Below are 18,060 nucleotides of genomic sequence, written 5' to 3' on the forward strand. Positions count from 1 at the left end.
ACTGAAAAAAAGCCAGAAAGACTTCCACATGGTAAGGAAAAATTAAAACCTCTATCATCATTGGGGAAATTTGCCGCAGTTCCTGTCCTGGTGAGGTAACAGGGTGTCACTAGGGCAGGAAGCATTGGGATTCTTCTCCTTTGAGTGAGGGGTTGGTGAGTACAGAAACAATTTTTTTTTTGTTTTTATTTTTAATAATGGTGGAAGCTCTTTTAACATTGAACTAGTCTCTCAGAAAAAAAACATTCCTCAGATCCCTTCAGAGTACATAGTGAAGGGTCAGCAGGATCTATTGAAACATCATAGAGACCAATAAACACTCCACAATATATTAACTGTACTGTATTGTTCAGACCTGCTGATATCCTTGTTGTTGAGGTATCGTCTGCTGAACTAAGCGGGGCTGGCCAGGAAACATGTGACTTTCCAGATACAGCGGAGTGATGTGGTTACCTACAATAAACAAATACATTTTGCAGAAATTTAGAATGCCCAATACAGCGGAGTGATGTGGTTACCTAAAGTAAACAAATACAATTTACAGAAAGTTAGAATGCTCTAGTAATGGAAAAACTGATGGTACACGGTAGTTATCCTATTTTAATGCAGAAATGCTCCCAAAACTGATTTACCTTTTTTGGATAGAATGGGGTAGGTTTCAGTCCTTTCCAGAGTTACAATGATCTACACCCCATAGCAGACAAGAATATGTAAAGTAAATCATTATATGCGGACATCTCAGACTCAACTGAAAAATCAAGTTATGAGAGTCATGTGGATTCTAGGACAGCGGCAGATCACCCAACATGGAAGCAAACCATTCTCCACCACATTCAATACCAAGAAATCCATTTTAATAGCATTTGTCTGGCCGAGACTGAGATCGTGATGTCATCAGCTTCTCTATTCCACCTCTGCCAATCATAGATTGCTTTGTATCCAATGAAAATAACAGTATTGAAATGCAGACACCTTTCAGTTCTGTAACTACCCTTGTAAGTCTTTTATTGATATTTTGTCCCTTAGTTCCTAGGCCCATCTGTCTTTAAAACTGAACTAAATATAAAATTGCTAAATTGTGAACTGGCAGAGAATCATCCCCATTCCAGCCAAAGGGGTATTGAAATTGCACTCCCTCCACCCACTGTTACTCTTCCCTTCCTGCACACATGTAATGTGCAGTTGGGGACTGCTCGTTTAGTCTATGGGCAGAGGGTTGAAGTGGAACTTCACGCTCTCAGTCAACATTAACTATTTTTAATCCTTATGCTGTCCGCATGAGTAAATAGGTAGGAACGCATATCATATTTACTTGTTTCAAACTATGTATATGTTTCTTCAGTTACTTCCAGGCTTATTGTCTAGGCAAATGTCATACATCCCAAGGGTGTTCTGGAGGGGTCTTCTTAGCAAAAAACACCTCCTGCTTGTATGCCTGAGCTAAAGGCAGATGGATTCCAGGAAGTCAATCCTACATGAAGCATCTGCTCTTAATCAATATGGCCACAGTCAGAAATCCTAGGGGGTGATTTCTCAGCAAAGTAAAGCATGAAGACATGAATGGATAGGGGAGTTTGCTTTGAGTATTAAAAATAAATAAAATAACATATTTGCTTTGTGGTGTTCCGATGCTGTGTAGTTCCACTTTAAGGAGTAAATACTTACCTTTCTCCTCACTCCAGCAGACTCTCTCCAGATCTGCCCTTGTGGTACCCCACAGCTAGCTCTGTGAACTGTGACTGGCTCCCTTCACAATCCAGCTTCTTCAGCATACCATACAGGATTTTTGTCCCTGTACTGTACATGACGATGCTGAGGCTCTGCCACCAGCCTCGAGCTTTGGGCAAAGGACAGTGCTAGCATTGGCCTAAGCGAGAAATAAGGCAAGTGAAACCCCCTAGACATAACAAGCAATTAAAGTGGTAGTAAACTTTGTTTTTAAAAAAATTCTGACAGGATATTTATTACAGAAGAGACCCTATTGGTCACTGTCAAATACTTCCTCCTGCCAGTCAGCTGTCTTGTACAGTGAGCTGCACATGCACAGCTCCTCGAACATTACGGCCCCCAATCTGTGCCGCTGTGATGCAACTCCTGTGCGCATGCACGGAAGTGACATCATTGCAGCACAGCCATTCAAGCAGCCGCAGGCACAGAACACGGAAGTTTGACTGAGGTGGAAGCACTTGGGACCCGCCAGATCGATCATAGCACAGCGCCAGAGGGCTCAGTTTAACGGGTTAATGTGTTATGGTATAATCCACCTGGGGGCCCCTAAAAAGAAGGAATGATAGCAGACTTTACTACTGCTTTAACCCTTCTGGTGCAGGTGGTCCCACTGCAGGGGTGAATTTTTAAACAATTTTTCCTGGAGTAGGGCTTTAATGTCTTCCTCCCCTCCTACACATGACAGTGTTCAGAACTGTTGAATGGCCACTCAAAACTTGAACACTGCATCCTGAAAAGAAGGGCAGGTGGTCATGGTAAACCATAGCAAAGTGAAAAATCAAAGAAAAATGAAAAAAATCTTTAAATCTAAAGACAGATAACTTTTTTTTAAAGGTGATCTTGGGCTTAAAGGAGTATAAAAACCCAAATCAAAATTGTAATATATTGCAGTTTACTAATCATTAGATGTAAAGACTAGATTAGTTTTCTTTTTTTTTTAGTTTTTTTTCCTGGTGATCTGGCCAGTAACACACCTGTTAGAAGTACTAGCAGATTTAAATACAGTAACAAATTGAAGCAGAACTCCAGCTAATAATTTATAATCAGTTACAGCAAGTTTTTTCCTTTTTGGCAAAAAAACTGAAGAAAGCCTAAAAAAGGAAACTAATACAGCCATCATATCCAAGAATTGGTATCCTGCAATATGGTGTTTGCTTTTGAGTTTAACACTGCTTTATAAAGGAACCTGCCATTGATTGTTCATGCTCTGGGGGGTTGTCATCTTGATCTTTAACCACTTCAATACCGGGCACTTATACCTCCCTTCTTGCTCAGGCCAGTTTTCAGCTTTCAGCGCTGTCGCACTTTGAATGACAATTGCGGTCATGCAACACTGTATCCATATGAAATCTTTATATTTTTTTCACACAAATAGAGCTTTCTTTTGGTGGTATTTAATCACCACCGAGTTTGTTTGCTGAATAAAACAAAAAAACACCTGCAACGTTTGAAAAAAAATGCACTTTTCTTCGTTTCTGTTCTAAATTTATGAAGAAATGTTATTTATTTGCAAAATTTTATGTCAAAATGTATCCTGCTACATTTCTTTGGTGAAAATAATAATAATTGAATTTGTATTTTTTTTATTGTTTCTATTTTTTTTTTTTTTAACTATTTTATTTTTCAGCACACTGTAACCAAAGCAATATGTTACCATAGCAACATTGAACTACTCTGGGCAAGTGATCAGGATTTTTTTTTTAACACATTATGAGTGCTAATACCAATGTATTTCATTGATATTTGCAGTTATTGTTACTAAATTAAACTGATTAATTCAGTCTTTTGTTGTGATTAGCTTTGATTGGGCAAAGCTGATCACATGATACAGATGGGCTTTGATTGACCCTGTCTGTATCATGTGACTGCCTTGACCAGTCACAGCTAACAACATAATTGTATACAATGGATAGCATGACAGGTAGCCATCCATTGCATACAATTGACGTGATCTGCTGTGATTGGTTACCGTGGTCACATGACACTGGCAACGGTCGGTGTAGTGATATGTCATTGGCTGTGTCCTGTGGACACAGGTGGTGACAGATCGTGCCTCTGCGCGGCCGCGTGAGCAGCTCATTTTGATAGGACGTCATATGACGCCCAGTCACAACGTCGAGTGTCCCACCCGGCCGTCAATCTACTATAGGCTGGGCGGGAAGGTGTTAATTTTACTACTAGGCCTAATTAATTAAAACGGATGAAAAAAACCTGCACTCTAGTTCAATTTATTTACATTTTTAATTAAAAAAATAAATAATCCGTCATATTGGCCATGGACAGGAACTTGTGAGTTATTTTCCAGTTTACATGAATAGGCCCCTTAGTGAGCCATTAAGAATGTAGATGCACATCATGTCCCAAAACTTTTTGTTTGTTACTGGTCTGTTACTCCCCTGGATAAGGGTAACAGCCCTGGAGCATGCACCATGAAAAGCAACATTCGACACTAAGCAATCCTGCTAAAAGAGCACAAAGAACTACAATTTAATTATATACATTTACTATTAAAGTTTATGCTGTTCCCATCTAAAAAAGCACACATCACATCAACAGATGACACTAAGAATGAATATATACAGCGAGTAAAATAAGTACTGAACATGTCACCATTTTTCTCAGTAAATATATTTCTAAAGCTGCTATTGACATTAAATTTTCACCACATGACTGTAACAACCCATGCAATCCATACAAAGAAACCAAAACAAATACATGCAGAAATTAAGTTATGTGTAATAAAATGGAATGACAAGGATTGAACACGCTAACTGAAATGTATTTAATACTCTGTACAAAATCCTTTATTGGTAATGCCAGCTTCAAGAAGCCTCCTTTATGCAGAAATTAGTCGCAAGCATTGCTCAGGTGTGATTTTGGTACATTCTTCCACACAGTCTTCAAATCTTGAAGGTTCCATGTGCCTCTTATATAAACTCTGATATTTAGTAATTTCCAAAGCTTTTCTATTGGATTCAAGTCAGGTGATTGGCTGGGCCATTCTAGCAGCTTTATTTTCTTTCTTTGAAACCAATTTTTCCTTGGCTTTGTGTTTGAGATCATGGTCTTGCTGAAATGTCCACCCTAGTTTTATATTCATCATCCTGGAAGATGGCAGCATATTTTTATCAAGAATGTCTTGGTACATTTTTCCATTCAACCTTCCTTCAAGGAAATGAAGTTTGCCAGTACCGTATGCTGAAAAACAGCCCCACACCATGATGTTCCCACCTCCAAACTTCACTGCTGGTATGGTGTTTTTGAGGTGAGGTGATGTGCAGTGCCATTGACCTCCAAACATGGTGTATTATGGCATCATCTGACAGACTATATTCTCCTAGTATTTCACGGGCTTATCTAAATGTTGTGCAGCAAACTTTAAATGAGCTTCAACATGCTTTTTCTTCAGCAATGGAGTGTTGCGTGGTGAGCATGCATACAGGCCATGGCGGTTGAGTGCATTACTTGTGGTTTTCTTTGAAACATTTCTACCTGCTAATTTCAGGTCTTTCGGAAGGTCTCCACAAGTGGCCCTTGGACAACTCTTCTGATAATTCTTTTCACTCCTCTGTCAGAAATCTTGTGAGGAGCACCTGGTCATGGCTGGTTTATAGTGAAATTATGTTCTTAACACATAGAGATTATGGCCCCAACAGTGCTCACTGGAATATTCAGAAGTTTAGAAATCCTTCTGTAACCAATGCCATTATATGTTCTGCAACAATAAAATGGCAAAGGTCTTGAGAGAGTTCTTTGCTTTTACACATCATGAGATGTTTCTTCGGTGGTGCCTTGGTAATGAGACACCTTTTTATAGGCCATCAGTTGAGACTGATCCAAATGATATTAATTTGGACTGACAAGGGGTGGGATTGCTAATTAATGATAGATCTCACCTAGTGTCTTGGCTTTCCATGCCTCTTTGTACCTCCCTTTCTTCATGTGTGCAATACTTGTTCCCTGTGTCATTACATTTTATTACACATAACCTAATTTCTAAACGTATTTGTTTTGGTTTCTTTGTACGTATGGATTGCATGGGTTGTTACCGATATGTGGTGAAAATTTCATGTCAAAAGCACCTATGGTGACGTGTTCAATACTTATTTTACCCTCTGTATACACACACTTATTTGCCAAAAGCATTGGGGCATTTACCTTTATACGCACATGAACTTTAATGGCATCCCAGTCTTAGTCTGTAGGGTTCAATATTGAGTTGGCCCACCCTTTGCAGCCATAACAGCTTTAACTCTTCTGGGAAGGCTGTCCACAGGGTTTAAAAGTGTGTCTATGGGAAAGTTTGACCATTCTTGCAGAAACGCATTTGTGAGGTCAGTTATTGATGTCAGACGAGAAGGCCTGGCTCGCAGTCTCCGCTATAATTCATCCCAAAGGAGTTCTATCAGGTTGAGGTCAGGACTCTGTGCAAGCCAGTCAAGTTCCTCCACCCCAAGCTTGCTCATCCATGTCTTTATGGACCTTGCTTTGTGTACTGGTGCGCAGTCATGTTAGAACAGGAAGGGGCCACCTCCAAATTGTTCCCTCAAAATTGGGAGCATGAAATTGTCCAAAATGTCTTGGTATGCTGACGCCTTAAGAGTTCCTTTCACTGGAACTAAGGGGCCAAGCCCAACCCGATAAAAAAAAACCCACACCATAATCCCCCTCCACCAACTTTACACAATGCAGTCAGGCAAGTACCGTTTTGGCAATCAACAAACCCAGACACATCCAGATTGCCAAACAGAGAAGAGTGATTCATAACTCCAGAAAACACATCTCCACTGCTCTAGAGTCTAGTGGCGGCGTGTTTTACACCACCTGGAGACCCTTTCCATGAAGCTCTTTACCCACTGTTGGTGCACTAATCTGAAGGCCACACAAAGTTTGGAGGTCTTTAGCTACTGACTCTGCAGACAGTTGGCAACTTCCTCGCACTGTGCACTTCAGCATGTGCTGACTCTGCTCTGTCATTACACATGGCCTACCACTTCGTGGCTGAGTTGGTGCTGTTCCCCGTTGCTTCGACTTTGTTATAATATCACTAATAGTTGACCATGGAGTATTTAGTAGCAAGGAAATGTCATGGATGGACTTATTGAACAGGTGGCAACCTATCCCGATTCACTGAGCTCCTGAGAGATTCTTTCAAAAAGCTTTGTGGAAGCAGTTGGCATGCCTAGGTGCTTGATTTTATACACCTGTGGCCATGGAGGTGATTGGAACACCTGAATCCAATGATTTGGAGGGGTGTCCCAATACATTTGGCAATCAAGTGTGTATGTATATTATATATATATATATATATATATATATATATATATATATTTTTGTATTAAGTTTTTTTTTCCTTTCACTAAGACAGGTTTTCAGTACCTGGAAGAGAAGCTGAAGGGGCCACTGATGCAACAGGCATAGGTGGCATTGATACTCCTCCGAAGGAGCTGTAGTTGACACCAGTGGAGGTGCCCCCACTAGAGGGCGGCTGTATTCCTGAGCCAGGGGCTGCTGGGGAACTCTGTTCTGGCAAACTGGGGGAGTTCTCCCAAGCCTTGCGAGCAGACTCCATCTGGAACAAGAAAAAAAAATTATTCAAGTAGTTTTAATAGATCAAATGACTCCTGCAAATGCACAGATGTGATGCGATCCCACGCCCACCCATTAAGACAGCCAAAAGCAAGCACCCAGGAGAATCTGGGAAGAAGATGCAAGCACGCGACCTCTCAAGCTTCTAAGCGAGTATTCTGGTCTTTAGTTCCACTTTAAGGAAGCTGGAAGGTTTATTCCAACTCTTTTGCCTGTGCCTTCAAAAGGAAAAGGGGAAAAAAAAAAACATACGCACGAACGCACGCACGCACAATCAACATCCTTGTGTAGTAGTAGTACTGACCATGACCCTCCCTTTCCATACTAAGCCTCACTGTAAAATAACAGACTAACATTATCACTTACTGTTGAGATAAAGTACGATTTTTGTACTTTGTTAAATGTTTTTCTTGAAGTCCATTGAACAATATCGGAATGTAGTAATTGGTAAACAAAAATTCCACCTCCCTCAGTAGACTTCAAGAAAAATAAATCTTACAGACACAAAAATGTAGTAATTCTTGAACATTTGGGAAGTTCCAAAGCAGTCCAACTGAGGGAAGAGCAATAGCCACAGAGATTTTACAGATGTGGAGATAATACTACCAAGGTATCTGAAAGGATCTGTAGTCAAAGGCTTGAGGAAGAAGGGCCAACCTAAAAATGGAAAATTGCCAAGGTGAAGGGAGGGGCACCAAGGATCAACCTGGTGTTCCAGACACACAGATAACACCAAGGGGAAGCTGCGATGGGCCAAAACAGCAATGAGGAGGACAACCAATCATCCACCATAATAAAAACAAGTAGAACGACAAACTACCTAAACCTGACTAACAGAGATAAGATGGTCAACAAAAAGGAAATGTTTACTTGGTCAGTCTCAGAAATAAAAACAGACCCCCATAAGTCAAGATCAAAGGCATATTATGTCCAACGAAAAAAAAAATGATACACTTCTGTATAACTTCCCTACTGGAAAATTTCCTCTCAGAGGCTACAGACTGCAGCACTGATCTGTGTATTCTGACAGCAGATTACAGACGTCAGAATACAAAAACACAGAGGGGAGGATTCCCCTATCTACTTCTAATGTGTGGATGGGAGCACTGGGTCAGTTTTTTCGTTCAACTATCTATGGTTGAACAAAATGGACCCCATATATGTCCAGCCTAAAGGTTAAAGTTCACCTTTTGAAAATATTAAAAAAGCACTATTTTTGCAGGTAAAAACTGCATTTGTTATTTTTTTCTATGAAGTCTGCAAAGCATTCCACCCATGATCAGCAGATCACTGGTGCACTGTCAGGCTCCTGCAGACTCAGCATAGCTGTCTGACTGTACCTTCTACAAGCAGGCAGTTACTTGAGAGCAGGAAGATCAATGAATTACAAGAGCCCTCTTAGTTCACTGAGAACTACAAAGTGTCAGTTGTCATGGCTGATGGTACCTGAAGTCTATTCAAATTTTCCGCCACGCTGTTTTCAAATGTGACAATCGGTGCACTGAGAAGATCCTCACCTGCAGTCACAAGGAGGGAGGATGGAGAGGAATCGGGAGGAGAAAGTGCAGATGTTGAAAAATGTAACATGTTCCAAAGGTGAACTTATCCTTTAAGCCTTAACATACCTAGCCCTAAACTTCAGGGAAAGGAAGCTTGGACAAAAAAGGTATGCCCAGAAAAAGACCAACAACTGCAGGCTTAAAAAGAAAACCCTTACATCTTGACTTTAGGTCAAGATGAGGGAGGTTTCTAAGGAGGATGAGACAGTCCTTTTAGCAGAATATCTACATGGAGAAAGGAAAAAATGGGATTTTTCACTTACTGCAAAATACGTTTCTTGGAGTACATTAAGGGATATAGGATGAAGTACTTTATGCACATTGGGTTATGCTGCTGCCTTATGAAGATGGGACAATGGCAGACAAAGCTGTAAAAACAGCCTAGTTTAACTCCTCCCCCTCCCATCATGCCCCAGCTTTGCAGCCGAGACAATAGTGGGAGTGGATCATAAGAATAGAGTGGAGGGACCTGTGTCCTTTTATAGCGGGGGGTGTCAAATCCATGGCCCCAGACCGTTTGGCATGCGGCCCAAGAACATCTGGAGGGATGACATGCAAGCACAGCAGCCACCACAGACAAGCTCAGACTGTGCACATCTGTAGGGATCCTGGGAATGCTGTGGAAGCTTGGCAGCCATGGCACCCTGCATTGAAAAGCCTGGCAAATGCACATCTAGCCTGCCATTTACCAGGTGAGTAAATGCTGCATGTCTTAATCTAAGGGGGTGCTAGGGTGGGCCGCACACCCCAGATTTCAACTGCACCCCCTGAAATCCCCCCCACCCCCCCTCTACCTCCCCACACAGCACATACATAGGATACAAGAACACCAGCGATTAGGGCCGGTGCGAATTATAGCGGCAGTTCCTTCTGTAGCTCAGCAGCTCTCAGTGGTTACCAGCTCCATTCGCTATGACAGTTCCCGGCGGCCGCACCTATTAGGGACTCTCTGCACAGCCAGTGATTACTTGTAGCGATTGCTGCTGCACGCACTATGTCTGCATTAGCAGCGATCACTGAAGGTAATCGCTGCCTGTGCAGAGAGCCCTGAATAGGTGCGGCCACTGCTGACCAGTTATTATAGTGAACATGCCTGCCGATCGCAGCTACCCTCTGAGAGCAGCAAGAAGAACTGCTCATGAGTGATCATTGTTGCTTATCAAAAACGGTGGCAAATATTGCACTAGTTTCATGTAGCCCTCTTTTACTTTTACAATAACAAATTTTATGAAAAAAATTAAGTTTTTTTACACAGATAGGTACATTATCTATATCAGTGATTGTTAACTTGTGATCTGCCCGATGTGTTCTGCTCATCAACTATCCTTGGTGTTATTTTATTTTATGTACAGCCCAAGACAATTCCTCTTCTTCCAATGTGGCCCAGGAAGGTCAAAAGGTTGGACACCCCTGCTTTAAAGCAAGTCAAAAATCCTGTTTTCTTAATTGTACATTAAGGACACAGGATAAAGTTATTCAGGTACACTGGGGTGTACAAAATCAGTGCAACTGAGGGTCAGACAACACACCAATAAAAAGCTAACAGGCCAATGATGACAGGTTAACAGAGGGGCTTGACAGAGCCTTCAGAGTTGCCTATATATCTAGACTACCGACACAAACTTCAGCTGAGGCATAAAAGTTCACCTAGTAAAGCTGAGCAAACTTGTGAACAGAAGACCAGGTCACAGCCTTGCATATCTAGGAAACCGATGCCCTGTGGAAAAGCCCATGAAGCACTCTAGTTGAGTGTGATTGACAGTGGAAGGTGGAACCATGTCCTTTAGTCCATAGACTTGAATTATAAGCTGTTAAATCCACCTGGCAATAGTGGAAAGAACAGTCTGTCTCCTAAAGCGACCTGCAGGAATAGAGAGAAACAATCCAAAGTGAGTGAGGCTTAAGAAGTTCATAGCACATCCATACTGAGGAGAAAAATCTCCTCTGGATGCTGTGGAGCAAGACATAGAGAAGGAATAACAATGTCCTAGTCAAGGAAAAAGGAAGCAAGTCACCTTGGGAAGAAAAGAGGTTTTGGGCTCCAAGTCAGCCTTGTGGAACCAGAAAATGTGCTTTACAGGTTAAGGCCACCGATTCAGAAATCCGTATCACAAATGAGATCTGGCAACAAGCAAGGCAACTTTGTGAGTAAGGGAAGACAGAGGAATATCCCTGATAAATTCAAAAGGTAGTTTCTGTCAAATAATCAATATTATTGGAAGTCTCGGGAGTTTGGAAGGGAAGAATATTGTATTGATATGGAGATAATCTGATGTCCTTCCTAACCCTGATGAAGGGGGCACTCTTGAACGCCTAAAATGCAGCGGCTACTTTTTGGTTTATACCCCAGACTAAACAGAACAAAATTGTACCTGGACTTCTTAACAGTGGTGTGGTGCTTCAATTTCTGTGACATTACACTAAAATCCTAGAAGATTGTGGAGATCCTCTTGGGTGTAGATGCTGCCTGCCCAAGAACCAGATCATTTACATCAACATCAACTCTCTAAGACGACAATGGTAGCAAGATAACCCTATGGGTCCTGCGCTATTTTTCCCAGTTTCCTCAACAGGGCCGTATGTGGAACGAGGCCACGTTTTTCCAGACAGATTGTTGGGTGGAGTTGGAAAAGACCCAACTGTCATGGTGCACATTGGTACAAATTACAATAAAAGAGGAGGATGGAGCATTCAGAGATTGGAGATTTCAAAGGCTTGGGTACCACGTTAAGGAAAAGGACCTCCAAAGGTAGTACTTTCAGGAATTTCTTCCTGTGCCACACCACAGAGGAATCAGGAGGCTTAGGGTCTTCAACAAGCACCTGAGAAGGATGGTTTTGGGTTTCTGGTGAACTGGACCAACTTTTCAGTCAGTTACTGGCTGTACTGCAAGGATAGACTGAGCCTAAAATGGGGAGTTCAAGCACAATATTCCCAACACACACATTCATGAAACTGATTGTAGATTTAAGCGAGTGCTGCAGCAATCACCAACTGAGAACCAATGACATTCACAGCGAAAAGTATGTCATTAGCACACCGAGAATCTCCAAAACAGGTCCAAAGCTTTATTTAGCAATTACATAATTACAATAGTTTCAGAGCCACACAGGACCCCTTCATCAGGTATGTGACAAATGGGGAAGGTGAAGCTCTATTGGGAAAAAACGGTTGGAAAGCTGGAGGAGCATTTAAACTCAGGATTTGGGTGGGAGGAATAAGAAAATATGCCATATGGAGAGAAAGGGTCTACAGGGGAACAGGATAATGGAGGATGGGATAACGGAGGAAGCACGGTTCAAACTAGATGGCATAGAAATTGCATCATATAAGTCAAATACAAAAAGAGTATGCTAAAAAAAATAATAAAAAGTATGTTTACACATACAAGATGTATGGCAAAGAAAATGGATGAACTAGAACTTCTGTTACTCAAGGGGCACTTTGACTTTGTGGGAATATCAGAAACCTGGCTTGGACATCTCAGGCGACTGGGAGGCTAATATTTCAGAAAAAAACTCATTGATCTTGCGGAGGAGCCAGGCACAAACTCAATGTATTTTTCACCTTTCCCACATTACAGTAATAAGACAATCGACTAGACAAACTGCAGCGGTTCTAGCTACAAATACTCAATGTTCAAAAAACTTAAAAAAAAAAATAAAATAAAATGCGCAAACATGCTTAATTAGATGAAAAAAATCTGTAGTATAACCTGCTAAAGTGTTTTAACCACTTCTCGCCCAGCCTATAGCAAAATGATGGCCAAGTGGACATCACATGTCGTCCTCCCAGAACATGCCCCGTGCGCAGCCGTGAGACTGTGTTGCAGGCATGATTTGCTACCAGCTAGAAACAAAAAATAATTTGCCAAAGGGAAGAATCAGTTCTGGTGCTTACCTTTAAGGTGAGGTCAGCAGTAGGGTAGGAAATGGGGTTTAGGCCAATGCCTTGCTGTAGGTGGTGATCTCTCCTCAGCATAGGTATAGATTGCGTAAGCCCACCCTAAAAAAAGAGAACAGATAATTTATGAAAGTTCAGGCACAGCTTAAAGAGACATCCAAGGCAAAGTGACACAAAGTGACAGTCTCTTACTAACTCATAACCTGACCCACTCACTCTCCGCATGTTCCCTTGGCTCTCTGTTAAACTCTGTGTAGGCTCTGCAATCATCTGATGCATACATAGGTTTTTTTGTCACGCCCTTCCTCACATGACAGTGTTCAAGGCTGGCAGCTAGCTGCTCTGGTCTAAACACTGCATCCTGGCAGCAAGGGAAGGTCGCCACATGCTCCTCTACATTGAAACAAAAGGTATCTCTAAGGGCTGAGGGAAGGTGAACATGTATGGGTGGGAGAGTGATAATCTTTCAAGAAAACCTGTTACATTGCCCAGAATGAATTGACCGATTAAAAAAAAAAAACCTACCTTTTTATTAAACAGTCATTCAAATTAAATTTCCAACAATATTAGTATATATACAGATGTTCTGCTGTGAGACAGCTACATAGGCTTGTATTAATGCATATTGAAGTACATCACAAGACGCAGGGATCTTCATATTCATGACTGCTTGGGTTATGCTGCCACCTTCAGTTGAATGGACACAAGCTGACCAAAAAAAAGCTCCCAGCCCAGCTAAATCTCAATTGTTTAGCAAGCAACGATGAACACAGATAAGAGATGGATTGAACAGGTAAAGCCTAATTTCCTAATCATACATCACAGGAATCGCTCTTCGTATTCATGACTACATGGGTTGTTCCAAAACCTGAACATGAGGAATGGACAACAAAGAAACATGGTCAACATACCCTTACTCTGCACACCACGCTCTTCTTGGTCAAACAGGTGCAATCAGAATCACTGGAATGCTCTCCGCCTGTATCCTGTATAACAGTCGTGGAAGAAGCTGCAGTGCAGGAAAGGCTTACATCAAGGAAAATTGATCCCCAGAAGTCAACAAAAATGCCAGAGGATTCCTTGTCCTGGACACAAACCTGTCCAGTTAGTTGTGAATCTGTAAACCGATCCATATCTGGCGTCTGGTTTGCAAACACCTCCAAGTAAAGGCTTCATTCCCTTGGATTTGGTTGTAAACAGTTGAGAAAGTCTGCCTGTCAATTCTTCACACTGGAAATGTACATAGTGAGGGTTGAAATTCGACCAAGGACAAGATCAGGGCCTCTTAGTCCTGAGCAGCGCAACTTCCAGTGCCTCCTTGATGGTGGATGTCTGCCAAAGGTGTGGCATTGTCTGACTGCACCCTGATGGGAAGAACCTAAAGACGAACAGACCAGTGAAGGAGAGAACCAGCTCAATTTCCTTAAATTTCAGGATGTTGATCAGCAACTCTGCTCTTCTGATGACCATTTTTCCATGGCTGAAAGGTTCTCCAGCCTTATCAAGCTGGCATCCTTCCTCAAGACATTCCAATTTAGTAGAAGGATCTCCTGGTATCCTGCAACTGCATGGTTATCCACCATTCCAGAGCTGAACTGGTCTTGGGAGTCAGATGCATTGGAAGGCCAAAGAACTCCTGATATTTGAAATGAAGAGCTCCGCAGAGAAACAGGGCATAGGGAACTGTATTTGATGGGGACTACTATTGTTCTCCTGCACCTTCAAGCAGGCTCATATCAAGGAATTTTCCCAGTGATTTCATAGACCCTACCTGGATTTGAAGTGTAGTTTTGCAGAAGCTGTACCTTTGCCCATGCTGCATTGAAGGCTAAGCCCAAATACTCCAGACACTGTGTCAAAACTAAGTTTGCCAGTGTTCATTAGTGCAGTCCCCTCAGTGCCGCTAGACAGTGACCATCAGTGTCATCATACCATCAAATGAATGCTCTGTCTCAAATAATGATAAAAAGTTCATTTGGGTAGTGTTGCATGACCTCGCAATAGTCAAAGTGTGAAAGCATTGAAACATGAAAAATGGCCTGGACAGGAAGGGGGTGAAAGTGCTCAGTAGGCAAGTGGTCAAAGGCATCAATATCAAATGCATCCAATGTGTTTCAGGGGAAAGACCTCCTTCTTCAGGGATAACTTGCAAAGGAATAATAAAAAGGGAAACATTCACTACCTTGTAGGGAATACATAGAGCTTTAAAGCGCTTCTGGAGTCCAGGTTTAGAGCAATGTCATGGCACTGTTTACCCTACCTATTCTTTTCCTTTTCTCTTCCTCTTTTGACTGTGAAGTTTAACACCACCAGACTAATTATTTGGAAAATGCTCGTTTGAGTCTAGGAATTCCTATGATTAAGGGGGATATAGATGTAAAAGATTCTTCACAGGCCTTTTACTTTTTTCTATGTCATATTATTGGCTGATTAGGTTTGATAATGACTCTATTACCGATTGTACCTGTTTGATATGTTACCTGAAATCTATAAAAATTATTGGAAAAAGGGAAACATTCAATAATTTCACATATATTGTATTAATATATGTCTATAAGATCCATAACAGTAGCATATATAATATCCATAAAATCTCAATGTCAACAAACAAGCTAATTTGATAATCAAGGTGAATCCATTTTCATATGAGATATCTTATAAATTAAAGTGACTCATATTTAGGTTTAGCTAATGGTTATATTAGCCTTTATTGTCATAGTATTGACTCACCTTAAATGTCTTCACTATTTTACTGACCTGGAGATTTGATACTATATATTATACGGTTGTGGATTTTATGAACATACAGTATATCACTACATTGATTATTTGAGATATGATATTTTTTTTTGTATATTAGCCCTGAAGAAGGGGGAAGCATTTCTCCCAAAATTAACTGGCTGTATTTAATACCCTCATATCAATGAACATTGCAAAAAGACTAAGGGCTGGTTCAAATCAGCCAGTGCAAAGCAGCGAAGCAGCTGGTGTGCAGTGTAATCCAGCAGAATATAGTACAGTGATGATGCACTGAGCTTGGCAGATTTTTTTAAACAAACTTTATTGAGATGTCACAAAGACTTCTCAAAGTATTGCTGGTCGCATGGTGCAAAGGCAGTGGATTGTCTCTCACCACACTACAATGATAAAAAGTACTGCATACAGTACTTTTTCTCAGTGCACTGTGCCCACACACCACTGCAATGCAGTGGTGTGAACCGGGCACATAGGTGACAAGGTGACATTTTGCCTTGTCCATGCGGTGGGGCTGTGCTGGAATAGCTGTCCAATGTAGTCCCCCCGCATGTGGTGTGAATATACCCTTAAGTGATACGAGCTTTTGTAAAAGGCACTCCTCAATATTGTACTTCCTCCAGAATTTGTGTTCTGCTGAATGCTCCTCGTTTCACGATTAGAGAGCTAGCACCCTAAGACCAAAAACGAGGTCCACATACACTATATACCTTCACCACAGATCAGCAGCTTTAAGGTAATATGCACTTTATCATATATTTATCAGAACCAAACCTCACTACTATCAGTCTAGCTCTATTTTACACATATTAGACACCTTCTGGATAAAGGCATCAAATCATGGTCTAAAACAAGGGTTTAATTGAAGAAGTGGTAACTTAAAGTTCGCACTCATGTCCACCAGAAAACCCATAAGGAACAAAGAAAGCAAAAGATCTTCAGAGAGACATCTGTAAGCAAATCATCTAAAGACACCAGCTACAAAAAAGGCTTAGCTGAGTTCACTTTTCTTTCTTTTTTTTTTTGGGACGTAGCCATGAACATGAGGAGCCCCATGTCCTATGATGTACGACTAAGAATTATGTTTATATTTCCCAGGTTTCACTAGAGTGGGAAAATGTCTCTCAGATACATAGCCTCCTCATTTCCCTTCTGAGTACATAGGGAAGGGTCAGAAGGATCTATTGAAACATCACTGAGACTGAGCAAAAACAAACAAAAACAGTGAAATTTCAAACACTATAATATGAAAAATCACAATTACTGTATCTGAATGTCAAACTTAATTCAGGTAGCACTGGGTATTTTTGATGGTTTCAATGGAGCAACTGAATAGAGGGGGAGGTTAGAATAAAAAGGAGGTGGGAAAAAAAAAACAGTCACCTTATATTAATTAGGTAAAGCGACAGAATCTCTAAAATCATGAAGGAATTACAGGTTTTGCAGCTACACGCACCCCTATTGTCCAGGGTACTCAGGAAATATAATCGAGCTTCCAAATTTTTAAGCTGTGGTCAAGGGGGGCTTCAACTTGATCAATCACTTTCAGAGAAGCTGGGGACAAGCCTGTAGATCAAAGAGCTGCCTGAAGGACCTTGTACCTGAAGCTGGCCTGAACATCCACCAAGTGGTACTTGGAAAATGTGTGCACAGAAGACTAAGTTGGCAGCCTTGAACATCCCTGAAAGATAAAGACAGTGAATGTGAAGTAGGGTGGTGAATGGTTCTTGGGATAGAGAATCCTGACCAAACTGGCAGATCCCATTAGCATCTGCCAGGAGTTGTACAAGGGCTGGTGTACCACAAACGCTTGGGGCAAACTAACGATGATGATCACCAGAAAGTTATCAGTAAATCAGACAAGGAAGAGGTCTCAGGGTAGAAAAGGCACAGATAAGGGTGTACTGGTTGCACTAAGCATCCACTGCTTCCACTAAAGCTTCCCTGTACCTGGAGACAAGACTGTCTAGTTTGTTGTTAAATCTGGAGGCCAGAAGGTACACAGCCATCATTCCCCACCAGCAAAACAGGTCATGGAATGCCAAGGGTCCAGGAAACTACTGGCTAGGATAATCTGTCTGCCCATTGTCTATACCTTAAATGTAAAAGGTGAATAGAGGTGGAACAAAGCTTTGCCTAGGACATGATTCAATCTACATCTCTTGCGTCATTAAAACTTTCAGTTCCACCCTGGTGATTGATGTACACTACAACTATGGCATTGTTTAAGCAGTTTGGATGACCTTCCAGCAGGACTGTCCAACTCTGCAGACAGTCAAACTGCCCGAAGAAGACGAGACTCAGACAACCAAGTTCCCTGAACCGACAGAGTGCCCAGGTCTCCTCCCCAGCCCAACAGGCTGGCATCAATCATGTGTATCATCCAGAAGGAGGAAAGGAAGAAGCCACCAAACCAGTGACAAACTAACTGGTCTGTCCAAGGACTGGATTGACTTCTCCTATGAAAACAGAATGCTGTGGCCGTCCGGAGCCCCGGACGGGTTGCGGCCTACCGCGGCGTGTGAAG

At 41.6% G+C, this 18,060-nt stretch overlaps 1 protein-coding gene and 2 non-coding genes across 8 annotated transcripts in view; all 3 read right to left on the bottom strand.

The window, feature by feature from the left end:
- PRRC2B (proline rich coiled-coil 2B) overlaps nt 1-18,060 on the bottom strand; it is a 184,117-nt gene that overhangs the window by 15,980 nt on the left and 150,077 nt on the right. For all 6 annotated transcript variants that reach the window (XR_016312413.1, XM_089675126.1, XM_089675129.1 and 3 more), the window contains 3 exons: nt 12,777-12,881; nt 7,108-7,300; nt 356-453 (listed from right to left, as the gene is read on the bottom strand). Coding sequence is in view for 5 of the 6 variants with exons in the window: in XM_089675126.1 (XP_089531252.1) it covers nt 356-453; nt 7,108-7,300; nt 12,777-12,881 (396 nt within the window). In the remaining variant the exon portion in view is untranslated. The remainder of the gene's footprint in view (nt 1-355; nt 454-7,107; nt 7,301-12,776; nt 12,882-18,060) is intronic.
- On the bottom strand, nt 228-309 carry LOC149463563 (small nucleolar RNA SNORD62). The gene has a single exon (XR_016312447.1). It is a non-coding gene; the product is annotated as a small nucleolar RNA SNORD62 (small nucleolar RNA).
- On the bottom strand, nt 16,654-16,734 carry LOC149463564 (small nucleolar RNA SNORD62). The gene has a single exon (XR_016312446.1). It is a non-coding gene; the product is annotated as a small nucleolar RNA SNORD62 (small nucleolar RNA).

This window comes from Staurois parvus, unplaced genomic scaffold, assembly GCF_062004578.1.
Source record: "Staurois parvus isolate SC_StPar_1 unplaced genomic scaffold, SC_StPar_1.0 ptg000154l, whole genome shotgun sequence".
Lineage (NCBI taxonomy): Eukaryota > Metazoa > Chordata > Amphibia > Anura > Ranidae > Staurois > Staurois parvus.